A 14,985-nucleotide genomic window follows, 5' to 3' on the forward strand; every position below is an offset into this window, starting at 1 on the left:
TGTTGTGGTGGGGGTATTTACCAAGGTGGGCTTTGAAGGCCGTGGTTCACGTAGATGTAAAACTTTGGCCGTTGATGTGGGGAACTTTATTTTGTTCAGGAAAAAAGTATACCATCGTGACAAGCATCAATCATCACGATAACAATAGTTATTTGTGTAACCAGTGCAGCAAAGTTACTTTGCGCTCGCGTTACACATTATATTTTCCCTACAGTTACTATTCAGTATAGAAATAAATCTTTAAAACACTGTACAACCATTGAAATATAGATTATAACTGGAGTCACTACTCTCTGGTTAAACGTTAGAGAAAAACGTGCCACTGTTTTGCCTGGTTTGTTTTTGGTGTTTCGTGTTGTTAGGTTGGCCGTGTGATCGGTTGGTGGGATGCTGTCAAATAATTCCAATTCATTCTAACCTAACCATACTATTTATTTGGGGTTATGTTATCCGTTATTTCAAGGACTTGTATCAAAAACTTATTTAAGTTATTGCACGTTAAAACCTCTGTATTTAAAGTTATTTTGAAACATTATACTTTGTTTTTGTTTGATAGTAAATAAATACTAACTTATTTACCTCTTTTCAAGCTATGTGGTGAAAATAGGCTCAGAGTCAAGTTTCCTGGTTTGGAGATATTGGTTTAGGCCAATAGCCCTATGGCATTTGATTAAATAACGACCATCGGTTTATGATCTTGTTAAAATGGGTTGCTCTTGCTCGTAAAATAAATCAATAAACTTATATTGCAATCATAATGTTGAGTTGGCAGATTTTTGTTTACTATCATCAACAAAACAGGATGACGCCATCTTGATTTTGCCTCTAATTTGACAAGTCCCACCAACCCGATCACCCGGCCAACCTAACGAAACGAAACTCTGAAACAAACCCAGCAAAAACAGTGGTACGTTTTTAAAACACCGAGTGGTTACTCCAGTTATTACTATAGCTCAGTGATGGCAACTAAGGGACCTGCAGTTGCGCTCAATATTGAAAGCAGACAACTTCATTGTACACCTAGTTATAGTACACGTTAGGTTGTGCAAATTAAATACAAACGAAGACGAAGTGATAAGAAAAACAGTACGGACGGCAGTGTAACATTAAAGCAGCCATTCTATTCTATTCTTTCTAGGATGCAGCCATGTAAGTGTTAAACCTTTTGTTTCTATAATCCTACACTCTATCGAATTTATAATTAATTCAAACAAACAATTTTAATCAGCTGATTAACCAGCTAACTATCAAAATCAACGTTAATACAAAAAGGCTATAATACAGGGTGTTTCGGAATTCGTGTCGGATATTTAAGGGTATATTCCTGGGTAAGAAACATAAATCCAAATATCATATTTAAATTGTCCGGAAGTCCTTAATTACTCACACAGCCGCCATTTTTTCACTTATTAATTGTTTTCTTTAAAGTGGTAAGAGATACGAAATTAAAAATTTGCACAAAAAGTTTTGAGAACTAGACAAAAAAATACTCAACAAAATTATGACAATTTTTTAAATTCATAAAAGGGTGGCCATTTAAAAAAGTTGTTTCTTAAATAACTCAAATACCGTTGATTATACAAACAATTTTCGAGAATAACAACTTAATTAAAATCGATTGACACCTTAGTTTTTAAGATTAAGCGAATATTAACAAAGTGTCTTTATGATCAATTATCTATTCTTCACCAGTTCCTAATTTACAAACACTGAGGGAGAGAATTAGAAATGCTAAGGCGTCTGTAACCCAGGATATGCTGGCAAAAAAAAAGGCTAAAACCTGGGACGAACTAAAATGTCGTCTAAAAGATCTGAAGGCCACTAAAGGTGCACACGTAGGGGTGTATTACGTTTGTACTTAGCTATAAACCTTATGAAGTTGCCGGTTATTTCTGTAAATAGATCTTTATACTACTATCACTCGTTTTCATACTACAGTATACGGTTTCCTTATCAGGCCAAGACTTTGTGGACACCCTGTATTTCCATCAGATGCATAATCTTCGAGGTAAGTCTAAGGTCTAATAAACCCATAGAAAATTATAATTGAGAGGTTTAAAATAACTCCTGTAATACTTGGCAATTAATTGCTCGATTTCGAGTTACAGGTAATTGTTATTTTGCAGGAATTCCGTCACTATTTACATTTTACTGTTGGGTTTGTTATCACAACACAGCCGAGGGCAGGAATGCTTGAAACCTGCAACAACCGACATCACCGTACAAGAGGTAAGAACAAACTAGATGCAGCTATTGGTTGTTCAACCCTTTTAGAATAGTAAATTAGTTTCAACCATAGATTCGTAATTTTTAGACGACAACGGTGTCAAAAAAGACAAAACGCTTTTATTAACCGAAATTTTGGCTTTAGTTTCCACTTGGTTTGTTAACTGTGCAGAAGTCAAGTCATCGACTAAAGAACACACACGACGGGACGTTGACGAGCTACAAGGGCGTAGACCTGCAAACGACAGAATGTATAAACTTGAGGAAAAGCGGCGCAAGACGCCGCAGTCAACATGGACTGGACTGGAGTCTCTCGATGACAGTCCATAAGACCGAAAAGTTAGTGAATTAAAGTCAAAGAAAACAAATCTTCAAGCCGTGGTAACCTACGCAGAAAGAATAACTGTAATGATTCTTGGAATGTACTTTATATTTCTTCAACTTTCGGAAACATGTTCCCAAATTATTATTTACAATTTCACTGACATTCGCATGCATGAGTGTTTACCATGCATTTAGTTCTTTCAATCCAATGCTAATTCACAAGTAGGTAGATGACTATTTTGCAAGCGAACCACTTGAAGTCCACCAATCAAATTACAAAGATATTTCGGACAGTTATAAAACCGAAATATACCAAACGTGTTTGTGTTTGTGAAATTTCATTCTCAAACAGTGTAACCTTATAAAAATTTCCAAACACATTTTTTAAACTGAAAATATACTTTGCCAATATTAAGAGACACAATTGGTTATGATTTTGATTGCAGTTTCTGTGCAGTCAACCGTACTTCTTCAGCTTTGCACCAAAGGACGAAAACAACGTTTTATTGGACAATGTTTGTATAACGTTTTTTCCTCTGCCGGACGATCCTGATACTGTTGTGGAGTACGACTCTTTTGTCTAGTGAGTAGAAGAAATATTTTTACTCGTAAACGGTATCAGCAATTTGACACTTACTCCCATAAGCTTGTCAACAACCTTTATCATGGGTAAGCGGTGGGAGTAACTATGATAGGGGGAAATCACATAAGTTACAATAACTTTTTAATCGCAATCTTTTACGGAAATGGGATTTACACAATTTTGTTCATAATTCAAAGGACCATACCATGCTAATTTATTTTAATCAAACCCGGGGAATTTATTTTAGGGTAGAATAGACCCATCTAAAAATATTCTTAGGTCTCCTCTACTTAAAACCACCGGTTAGAAGAATTAAAATTAAAAGGACTGGGACGGGTGGCGTCGTCCTGTAATCAAGCTACTTGGAGGTCACGAATTGTGGATATTTATAGGCATGCACTGTGGATGCGATACTCCCTGGTGTGGTGAACGTCCGCAGTAGTGAGTACTACGCCTATCCGCAGTGCTATCCTGATGATTAGACCAATTCGTTAATTACAAGGCAAAATATGGTTCGGATTCCACTAAGGTCGATTCACACATATCAGTCCAGTTGCGTTACAGTCCAGTCACAGTTGCATCCGCAATTCCTCAGTCAACTTCCAGTCATTTGGTTTCAGTCATTCTTCAGTCTCTAATATTTACAGTCAAAAGATTTCAATTAAAACCCTATGTTCTATCAAATTTACATCGTCCATCTTGTTGATTGCTACAAACAGTGCTCAAAATATAAATGCAATAATTTGAATAACAAAAACGCTATTTTACAACCTCAAACACGTCCATCACGCGTCCGAACAATCCAAAAATATCGCTAGAAATAAATCTGAAATGACTGATGGACGCCAACAGAGCGACTGACGGACCTGCGCCGGAAGAGTGTAGAAAACGCAATAGAAATTCATTAATTCATTAAAGAATATATTGGTTGACTTTGACGTGACTGATATGTCTGAACTGTGAATTGTGACGTGCCGTAACTGATGTGTGTGAGTGAATCGAACTTAAACTGTAGTTCCCTTAGTTGACATTGACTGTATGGGCTATTAATTTGGCTTGAATGGGCTGCGTCTAAGGAACATGTCAACATTAGTCACTAACAAGACTACTAGATCGCGCCACTCATCCTACACTAATCTCCATTCATACTTGGCAAATACCTACATTCGTATGGTCGCCATTTCAAAATAAAGTATTAAGGTATTAAAAGAACAAATGTTAAAAAATCGTGGATATCTAGTGAACGAAGTGAGTTTGGAGTCGAATGCTTGATAATTCCATTGTATTCTTCATTTCCTTTTTATTTTGAGCCATAGATCCATATTCCGAATTTTGGTTGATAACTTGCGAGCCACCCTGTAGTTACAAGCTATATTTACTCTTCGATGCTGCCAAGGTTTAAACATTTCAATCATTTTATTGTTAATATTAATTCCTAGTTAATACGTAGTTACCAACTGGGCTTTTATGCTTAATTCTATAATGTTTAGCTTATTATTTAACATTTCGATGTCTTCATGACTTGTTTTAGCTGTGACGGTTCGAACTACGTGGAATCTTTCATCGCAACTGCTGCTGCTAAAGGAACATTCATCACAGCTAGTAAGTGGTCAAACCATCAATTTTATACCACAATCAAATGTTCTACGATCATTCCCAATTCAGTTTAGAATGGTTATACCCCATTAAGGAATTACTAGCGGAATATTTCTAGCGGGGTCTTAAAAGTGAACATCTCAGATATTTTTCCTGTATTTTGATCAAACGAGTCTTAAATCTGTAGCTTATACCATTGACTATTGGATACAGAAGAAGACATCCCATCTAAATGGATCAGCTGTCGCCAACGTTTTACTAAAAAGTAATGTAGCTTCTCAGCATATTTTTGCTATGCAATCTCATTGGCAAATCCATATAAATCCCAAAGTACCCATGAACTTTTGAGAAAACTAAAAGTCACGCCCCCATAAAACATATATTCAAAGTGTTCGTCATGACAAGAAACCTTGCGCAAAACTATGCATTATTTCATAAATTGCCATTTAGGGTCGTAATTCCTTTCTAAAGGTAACTTTCCATATACGTAATGTTAAAAATACCTCAGCTGTACTTTTTTGTTTTCCTACAGTTACCTAACAATGTACATGTTCTCTCACTGATTTGAGAAAGCAAAGTGGCCAATTCGCTCACCAGTGAGACAATGTTAACATTGTCTCACTCTAATTACTTTGTCTCACTCCAGATTTGCAACGTGAAGGCACGAAATAGTGAGCGCGTAACATGCAGGCAACGTCGTATGCGCGCGAAATACGTTGGCAGCACTGGCTGTAAATCAGCTGGTCAGCTGTTGTACTGTTGTATTTGTCACTTCACATTAAATGTTATATTAAAAGTTCACTTCTGTGTAAAAATAGGTTATGTTTCTTCATGTTTCTTCACAAATGTTTTTGTTTTATGGTAACTGCAGGAAAAGTATAATGTGCAACTCGAGTTCAAAGTACAATTGCCTCACTCGAGAAACCATTCCTCACTCGCCTACGGCTCGTGAGTAAGGATTTCTCTCGAGTGAGTCAATTGCTCACTTTTCTCACTAGTTGCACAAATAACTATTGTTATTCTTTCAATTTATTACCTTATTAAAATCAGGTGTGATTATTTGTTTGTATTACTGTATTATGTTTTGTTTATTTCAGCTTAACTTAACCAATCAATAGTTTTATTAATACCATAGACAAATAAAATTTTGTCTATGTTAATACTTATGATGTCAAAACAGTGAAGCCCCGTGGGTAACAGCTAGTTGTACTAACAATTTTTATAAATAAGAGGTTAATTTACCTAGTTTTCGTCTAGAGGAGGTCAAATTGAGCGGAGCGAGCGAAGCTCTGAGAGACCGGTCAGACCTTATGCAAACTAAGTAATCAATTAAACTCATTAACGGCTGAACATATTTAATCCAAACATTCCATGGTTATTTTGACAAACAGTGTTCATGTTATCAAACAAACAAATTTCAATTTGATAATGTCTCTACAATTTAAAACCAACATAATGTTTTTAGCATTAGCCTTATGAGTTGCCATGATGGTTACGAGATAACAACGTGTATGTAAACAAAGAATCATAGCATAAGCTTGTTAGGTTTTTGTTGTTCAAATTGAAAGTTCATTGTTGGTGATGGTGAGTTAATGTTGTTCAAAGGTTTATTGCGCACATTTTCCATTACGATTGTAAAAACCATACACAACGTTTTGGGATCTGGAATCTGGTCACGCCCTCAGGTGAAAACCTTTACTAACACATTACAAGTAACAATACACAATCGTCCAACATAAGTTGGAATACACTACAGAGAGTAGCAGTAAAAAAACATGCACTGTATAGCAGTCAAGCTGATACAACATGCAAATATACGATTTAAATACAGCACAAAGGAAAAACCACTCAGCTGACAACCTTTGATCAAATAATTCAGAGAAAGTAAAGTATTACAGGTTATTTGGAAACTACCACTGTATTTCAGAGGTAAGAGGATCTGCGACAATTCTAAAATGCTATGGGAAGGGAGGGAAACAGGTCCACGAAGGAAGTGGTGAAGGATGTAGTAAAGGCTGGCAGTGTGGAGTGTGGGATATTTGAAGGATATTTCGTTTTCATAAATGTATAATCCTATACTTTTATATTAGCAATGTTATATTGTATTGATCATTGAACGTTTTTGTTAGTATATTTTTAAATTAATTTATTTAGAATATAATATTATTTGTTAACTATTTTGTTCACTTCGCTCAATTGGCAGACCCATGGTGGAAGTAAATATTTACTTCCACCATGGGCAGACCTGAGAACGCACACCTAGTAATCTCTAGATTAAATCAAGGTAATTCAACCTCCAATTATTAATTAACTGATAGTATTAATAATTAATACTAATTACTTAAGTAATTTAATACTATTTTGACTACATTTTCAGACCCCAGGGTAATTTATCGGGACTACATCGTAGGATACGCTGGGTGTGACATCCAAGTTGTGTACAGATGTCCCCAATTCGGAGGTATGACGTTTTTATAAGTACCTAAACCTACTTATAAGTACCTTAAGTTTCTTCCTAAACCAATATAGTATTTAAGTTCAAAGCTGTTTTGACGTAAATCCCAACTGCCTGGTGGCATGCCATGGCTTTTAAACGCTACTTGGAAGAATTCACCTCACTAAAAAAGGAAACCGGAATGACCCTCCTCCCTAAAAAGGTAAATCACCTATTTGTCTATTTTACATATCAATGGACACCTCATTTGTACGAACATGATATATTAATAGCATTTTCTGAAATGGCTGTAATATTAAAAACATCCAATAAATACCACCTCTATACAAATTAAAAGCAGGATTCATTCACAACGCTAAGAAGGGAAATCAGGAGGGATTTATCTTCCCAAATAGGGAAAGAAAGAAGGATTTCTTTCCTAAAAAGGAAAATCTGGAAGGAGGAGGGGTTTAGCCTCCTAAAAAGGGAAAGCAGGAAGGATTAACCTTCCTGAAAAGGGAAATCTGGAGGGATTTACCTTCCTAAAGAGGGAAATCAGGAAGGATTAACCTTCCTAAAAAGGGAAATCTGGAGGGATTAACCTTTCTAAAGAGGGAAATCAGGAAGGATATAACTTCCTAAAAAGGAAAAGCAGGAGAGGTTTAGATTCCTAAAAAGGGAAATCTGGATGGATTAACCTTCCTAAAGAGGGTAATCAGGAAGGATTTACCTTCCTAAAAAGGGAAAGCAGGAAGGATTTACCTTCCTAAAAAGGGAAGTCGGGAAGGGAACTCCCCCCCCCCCCCGATTGTTCTTATTTCTTAATAGTTCAATAATGGTTTTGTATAATAAGGGGCAGTTGTGTATTATTTATATTATTTTTAACGTGGTGTTTTGTATATTTCAACCATGTTTATGTGTTTGTACAGATACGACACCCCCGTATACATTTGGACTTACCACAAACTGTGCTTCTATGGGATTATCATGCATGCGGAAGGTTGAAGAGGTAAACTTAAACATTTCAATCTCTTCATAAGAGTAAAAATATAAGTTTCCATCCCTAGGTGCGAAAGTGGCTCTTTTTGGTTCGCAACTGCGCGAAAATACGATTAAATGCCAAAAAGACACTTTCACTCCGAGTGATGAACAAATCTGTAAAAGTCGTCATCAATGTTTACATTTCTGTTATTTACAAATATATCTCTAAACATCGTGTAATCAGCAGAGTTTTCATAATGCACTGATACAATTTTGAGGTTAGAGAACTGAAAAATTACCATATTATTTTTTTGGTTTCCTATTTGAAGTTACCCCAAAACGATGAATTGGCAGACGGTTTAGAGAACTAAATACGTCTGCTTTCCGGGCAGTTCGATGAAAAATGAATAATAGGCCTAAGACCGATGTAGTGATGCATTGTTAAAGTAAGGTGAAATATTTTATAACACGCTTATAATCATAGTAAGCACAACAAACGAGAATTAATTTATGTCTTACTTAGAACTACTTGATCATGATTAATAAGTATACTAAATTTTAATTCTAAAATACTTAGCAATGCATTTGGTAGGCATTGAAATTCTCAAAGACGTTTTACAGACAGCTGAACTTACAACTACTTAAATGCTTATATCAACGATTAAGTAGTAGTTCTATTCTTTGCTAACTTTTAAAACAAGCTTGATAACATTGTGTATATGCAGTTCGATTTTTTTAACACCGAGAATAATAATAGTCAGATAAATTCAATGATAAATGCATATGCTTGGAAGAAAATGTTTAAAGAATGGTGACAATCTAAATGTAAATCACTTTCGTTTGATCAGAATATTTGGAGGCATTCAATTTGTGTCTAGTGATTTTAAACTGGAGAATGCACGAACAAACGGCCATACTACCCAGGGATTCAATTAAGAATGTGTTTGGGGTATGTTTAAACTCTGCGTACAAAATTTGAGTACTAAATTGACAAATGATTAAAAACAATATGTATTTCCAGGTGATCGCCAACGCTGGTCTACCTAAGGACGAATATTACATACTTCCCAACAAACTACCTAACCGTTGTGTTACTAGAGCTGCATGTACGATCCATCCCAACCCATTCTTCAACAAACTGGAGCCCACTGTGGGATTGGTGTATTGAAATGGAATACAACCATAGTAAAAATAATGATTTATTAGAGGTTAAACCTTCTTTATGTTCTCAAGTTTAAATATTTTATGATAATCCAAACAATACTAGACAAATATAATTAAACAAAGATGGACAGTAGTGCTGTAGTTAGCATAATTTCTAGCATCCACCGCTAGGAGCACCATGTAAAACATGGTAAAACATGTAGCATTTATTTTTTAAACTTCTTATTAAATAATTAATCAATTATTGTTAAAATGTGTTTCACAATGTTTTATACTTAAATCCAACAAAGGCCCAATTTTGAGGCCCAACGATTCTTTCCTTTGTAGGGCCAAAAAAACATTTCCCAACGTTGGGCCAATGGAGGGTGCTGCTTAGGAGCCAACCATAGACAAATAAAAACGTTGGCCCAATAAGTAAAGTAAGTACAATTAGTAATAAGTTTTAACAGTAACGAAAATTGTGGGTGGAATATCACGACAATTCCCCGACAATGGCCCAACGAAACTACAATGTGTTGGGCGAACAACACAAATACTGCGCTTGGGCCAATGTTGGCAGTTTGTTGGCCAACCCACCCACCATCTGCCAACCACGCCAAAAAATTCCCAACGTTGGCCCAACTAACCTTGTTGATAGGGTTGAGTCTATAAATCGTATCTGCGTTTTCAGCAAGTTCATTGCTAAATAATTCGGATGAGATTCTAATTTTCAAACCCATCTCTCACTTAAGGTCATGATTTCATCATTGACTGTATCTTAAGGACTTTTAAGGGGTATTTAAGTGACAGAAAGATTTCAAACAACAACACTTTATTGAGGAAATTGAGTATTTACATTAAGCAACAACAGTTTACACCTTGACACCCTCAGCCTCCGCCAGACTCTTGTACTTGTTACGGTAGATACCCTCAGGGTCGTACTTCTTCTCCAGCTTGGCGAAGTGGTCTGGCTTCTTCTCGTAGATGAACTTGAGCACCTTCTTGGCACCGGCCTTCTGCTTGTCCGAGCACTTGGCGCAGTCAGTCTGAAGTGCGTCGGGAAGTGCCTCTGAAATGCAGGAATGAATAAATAAAAATACACTGAATTATCGGCCTTTTAGCAAAATCTGCGTCAAGGTATATACACCAAAACACTGTGTACAGCACCAAACGTGTCGCCCTATATCGCAAGCTGAAGTGGAATTAGATCTGTTCGCGAAGAATGCTGAAGTGTGTGGGGTAAATCTTTGGTAAATTGTGGGTGGTAAAAAAGTGATTGTAAGAATGATTAACAAGAAACAAATAGATAAAGACGGAATGGATAAGACATGTTTGTTTTATTACACTATTAGAACAAAATAATATAGACACAAATATTTTTACAAGTTGATTTCTTATTTTCAATGATAGATTGAAAATCTACTCCCAAATAACATTTATGATTCCCAAGAGTCAATTAAAAATCCATCAAAATGCCAAAGAATAAATACATTTTTATGTACTGTATTCTGTATTTCCAAACGCAAGAAATATTTGAAAACTAGTGTTTTTCTTCTGATAACCTAAGGCAACACCGTAAAACTAATTAAACAAGGACAATCACAAGGTCGACATCTGTTCACTAAAACTTAACCAGACACAAAACACAAATCAAAGGTGAATTGGAGTCAACTAATTGACATCTTAATATTTCATTAAGTTTTTAACGTAAAAACAATAAACTAGATTAAATTCAAATGCTTTGATTTTGTCTAATTGAACAACATTAACGGGCGTGGCACAAACAAGGTAATAAATTGTAATGTGATTTACATAACGAGTAAATTACCAATGCAATAGCATGAAACTACTTGGTCCATGACAGTAATACTAGTATAAACGTAAATTTATAAAGGTAAGAAGGAATAATATCAAAATAAATTTAAAACATTTTTAAGAGCTTTCGTGGTCGAAACAAAATTGATTTCACTTATTATTTTTCCCATAGAATGCTAGGCTCTCTGTCCCAGGATATTTTTCACTTTACTTTAGGATAGGACCAAAGGTTGTGGCATCACAACTTCGATAAAATCCATTGGTGATTGGCGGGACTTAAACCCGGGACCTCAGGGACCGAAGTCCCGTACTCTACCACTAGACCAGTTGGCTCTGCATCACTTATTATATCAGAGTTGTTATCGTGAAACAATTTAACATGGAGTAATTTTTAGCCACGCTGCAATAAAGAGATGTTAAATATTTTCGAGAGTGTTATCGATAAAAGTTATAGAATCTTGTCTAACTTCTTGAAAGCAAATATAGTTGAATAATTTAACCATTTATTTGTATAGCTTTCAAGACCACCTTGCAGTTTAAGCCCTTGTTCTAAAAATCACATTAATTCTTTTTGTTAACAGAAGTCTGCCGTTAATTTATAATTCAGTCCTACCTTTCCACTGCAAAAAATTAAGATTTAAAATATTATATTTCATCATTGAAGTGGATTTTATCGTTTTTGACTTTAACGGTCGTACTTTGAGATAATATTATTTTTGTGAAGTATTGAGAAGGAGAATTTATTTTAAAAGAATTGTCAGTGATGAACACACAAGGAAGACTATAAAATTTGACGATTGATTAAATACGTCGAACCATAGACAAGAAGTTGTCAGGAACAAGTCCAGCTAGGCAATAAGGTAGTAACACAACAGTGTAAACGAAAACATTACATTAAGTGACCAAGACCTTGAGATATGCATCTGGTCCTGTTTATCAGGTACTGTACAACCTCTCTCTCTCTCTTTCTAAGAACTGGTTCCACCGCCACGGTTGCAACTGGTTACGTAATTTCACAATGTTAAGGTCACCTAAAACTGTCCGGTCATTCAACTTCCAACCAGAATTTACAAACATTATTTAATTGTAACCTAAGGGATTTTATTGAATACCTTTTACCATAACATAAACCACAGAAATGCCTTGCTAACCCATTATTTATTCCAGAACAAATTCTGGCCTCGATTATTCACACCTTGTGGTTGAAATGGTTGAACATTTGGCTGAAGGAAATTCATTCAAGCTTGGAACAGCTGTTAAATTGCAATTCCATTACTTAATACAATAAGGGGGTTCCCTGTAACATCCCCTTTACAGCTATTCTACTTAACTGGACGTTGCAATTGAAGATTTAGCGTATCTACGAATGGTAATTAAAAAGGCAATTCTCTTAGGGCTTAGCTTCCCTCATGTTTAATTTATTGCTAGAGTCTATTTTCAAAGATTCTATAGCGATATTCATTCTGTGTGAAATAATTACAAACGAATGAAGAAAATCATGACATAGTCAAAACTAAACATTTTAACAAAACTTCTGCATTTGTTTGTAAATAAAACCATAGATAAAACATAATCCCTTAGTATATTTCCCATCCTTATGGAATAGCTAAAGCAAATTTTACTGTTAGTTCTGTCCGTTGTACTGTAGAGTCTTGTTTTGTTTACAATTCGTTTCTTGCTATTTCAGTAATTTACAACCTCGTAAATAACCAAATAAAACTGTCTAATCATAAACAACAACTTGTCCACTAGCTATATAACCAAACAGTGGGGCAAACATCATGAGAAACGAACCCTAAAATAATAGAAACACAGTGTAAACAAAACACGACATCTACAGTACACCAGACAGAACTAACAACAAAATTGGCTTCAGCTGTTCCATAAGGATGGAAAATCTACTAAGAAGTATGTTTTATCATAGATAAAACATACTCGTTTTATCTGTGATGAAACGTTATCAACATATTAGTTCATGTAGTGGTGCAATTATTTCATACAGATTAAACTTAGCCACAGCTGTGATGCCTTTGGTCTATACTTTATTTCAATATTTATTATGTAACAGCTGTTGCTAGTTTTGTAGAAATCGCAACAGCTGTTACATAATAAATATTAAAATAAAGTATAGACCAATGGCATCACAGCTGTGGCTAAGTTAACGCCACAATTCTGTTATGCTGACCATTTTTTTTATAACAGTTTAAACGTGAACTGCAAGACTTACTCTTGAGCTCAGCGATGTCCGGGGTGCAGCCTGATTCGTCCATCAGGCAACTGAACGCCTTCTTCAGCAGTCGCTCGTTGTTGAGGATGTCGTCCAGATCGACATTGTCGTACTTGGTCGTGTATTTCTCCTCAGGGTAGGCGATGGTGACCGCCAGGACAGCGGCAAGAAACAGGACGAAACGCATCTGGAGAAAACGTTCTTGGGTTAGAAATGTTTATTTTGTATCTTATCTTTATGTTCTAGGACACTAGGCTGAACTGTTGTACACATTTCTAGAGGTCTAGAGGGTCGGGGAATTTATACTGTTACATAGCTATTGGCGAATGGTGGGATTTGAACCAGGGACTTTGGGTACCTAAACACCACGCTCTACAATTTGTTTGCTTCCCACCCTTACATTCCAGAAGCACACAACACATTATTTTACACATTTTGAGGCTAGACCCTGAGGGTCGTGGAATTATCAAGCAGAAGCCTTTTGGTATTGGTGTGATTTGAACCCGGCATCTCGGGAACCAAATCTCCACACTCTATCAAGTAAAACAATCTCATACCCCCACATTACAGGAAGATCACATTACAGAACAGTTTTACAAATTACTTGAAGTTAGCCATGAGGGTCTTAGTTCCGAGCAACATACCCTTGGTTTAGCTTAGTGTGAGGGGGTTAGTGATCCGACAGCTAAGTTGGTTGAACAGATTTGAACCCGAGACGTTGGGAACCGAAGCTTTGCGCTCTAAAACTACCCTTCGAATTGGTTCACCCTGGGTTAGAACTGTCTATAGAAATTATGTACAAAATACGCCTTCATTTGTAACCTTTGAGCTTGTGACAACACAACAATTGACACCTCTCAAATTCCTCCCAAACTCTCCCAATAACCTCGCATAATTTCTTTGATCCCTACGATCTAAAACGCACTATGCAATTAATCTTATAATTTCCACACCCTGATACAACCAGTTCTTTAATTACTAAACTCTGTTTTGTTTGCGAGGTAAAACAGAAGTAAAAGTATTTTGTAAGCAATTCCCGAAGACAAAATAAATTCACATTTTCTGATATATTAGACCTACTTAACTCACTAACAATGAAACGGTTATGTCAACTGAATATTCTTAACACATCTCGAATTTCATTGGTCAGTGCAGTACAGTGTACATAGGTATCCTATTACAATATTATAACATAAATTCGATTTCCCCTCTTTCAAAGCATGAAACTTTAAAAAAATCATATATTTTAGATACTATTGTGGATTAGTAAAAAAACTCAAATTTCCCCTTTTTGGGGTTTATTTTGTGATTATTTACCCATACATGGGTTTGTGTACTAACCCTCTTATGCTATATTAGTTACATTATAACCTAAACCTCTTGACTTCCTCTCTTTCAAAATTGTCTAAAATGTTTTACAAATCGTGATGAAAGATACGCACAGTAGTCACATAAATATCACCAACTCGCAACTACCAAAAACGAACTTCAAACAAAAAACCTGACATAAGCTCTCACTGGCATTACTAGGCATCACGTATAGCATTCTTACACAGCTAGAAAGAAAAATGAACCAAAATATTCACACCTACCTTGGCAACAGAGAACTCTTGCACTGCCCAGACAGCTGATCGTCCTGGTCTTATACCCCCCAGC

At 35.8% G+C, this 14,985-nt stretch overlaps 1 protein-coding gene and 1 long non-coding RNA gene across 2 annotated transcripts; one reads left to right on the top strand and one right to left on the bottom strand.

The window, feature by feature from the left end:
- Positions 1-3,000: 3,000 nt before the first annotated feature.
- LOC128996289 (uncharacterized) lies at positions 3,001-7,193 on the top strand. The gene is made up of 3 exons (XR_008491039.1): positions 3,001-3,133; positions 4,665-4,735; positions 7,107-7,193. It is a non-coding gene; the product is annotated as an uncharacterized LOC128996289 (long non-coding RNA).
- Positions 7,194-10,102: 2,909 nt separating this feature from the next.
- On the bottom strand, positions 10,103-14,985 carry LOC128996378 (ejaculatory bulb-specific protein 3-like). Its single transcript, XM_054421676.1, has 3 exons — positions 14,922-14,985; positions 13,330-13,516; positions 10,103-10,356 (listed from the first exon to the last, which is right to left on the bottom strand). Exons 2-3 carry the CDS (start codon positions 13,514-13,516, stop codon positions 10,160-10,162), a joined length of 384 nt encoding a protein of 127 aa, XP_054277651.1. The 5' UTR covers positions 14,922-14,985; the 3' UTR covers positions 10,103-10,159.

This window comes from Macrosteles quadrilineatus, unplaced genomic scaffold, assembly GCF_028750875.1.
Source record: "Macrosteles quadrilineatus isolate MER2022 unplaced genomic scaffold, UCM_ALF_1.0 Scaffold_6__1_contigs__length_79288215, whole genome shotgun sequence".
In the NCBI taxonomy this organism is placed as follows: Eukaryota; Metazoa; Arthropoda; class Insecta; order Hemiptera; family Cicadellidae; genus Macrosteles; species Macrosteles quadrilineatus.

What these genes read in the sequence shown, in the direction of transcription:
- LOC128996378 (XM_054421676.1), bottom strand. Translation starts at nt 13,516, where the DNA reads ATGCGTTTCGTCCTGTTTCTTGCCGCTGTCCTGGCGGTCACCATCGCC. An exon ending in GGACATCGCTGAGCTCAAGA is followed by an intron (nt 10,357 to 13,329) that starts GTAAGTCTTGCA and finishes CCTGCATTTCAG; the next exon opens with AGGCACTTCCCGACGCACTT.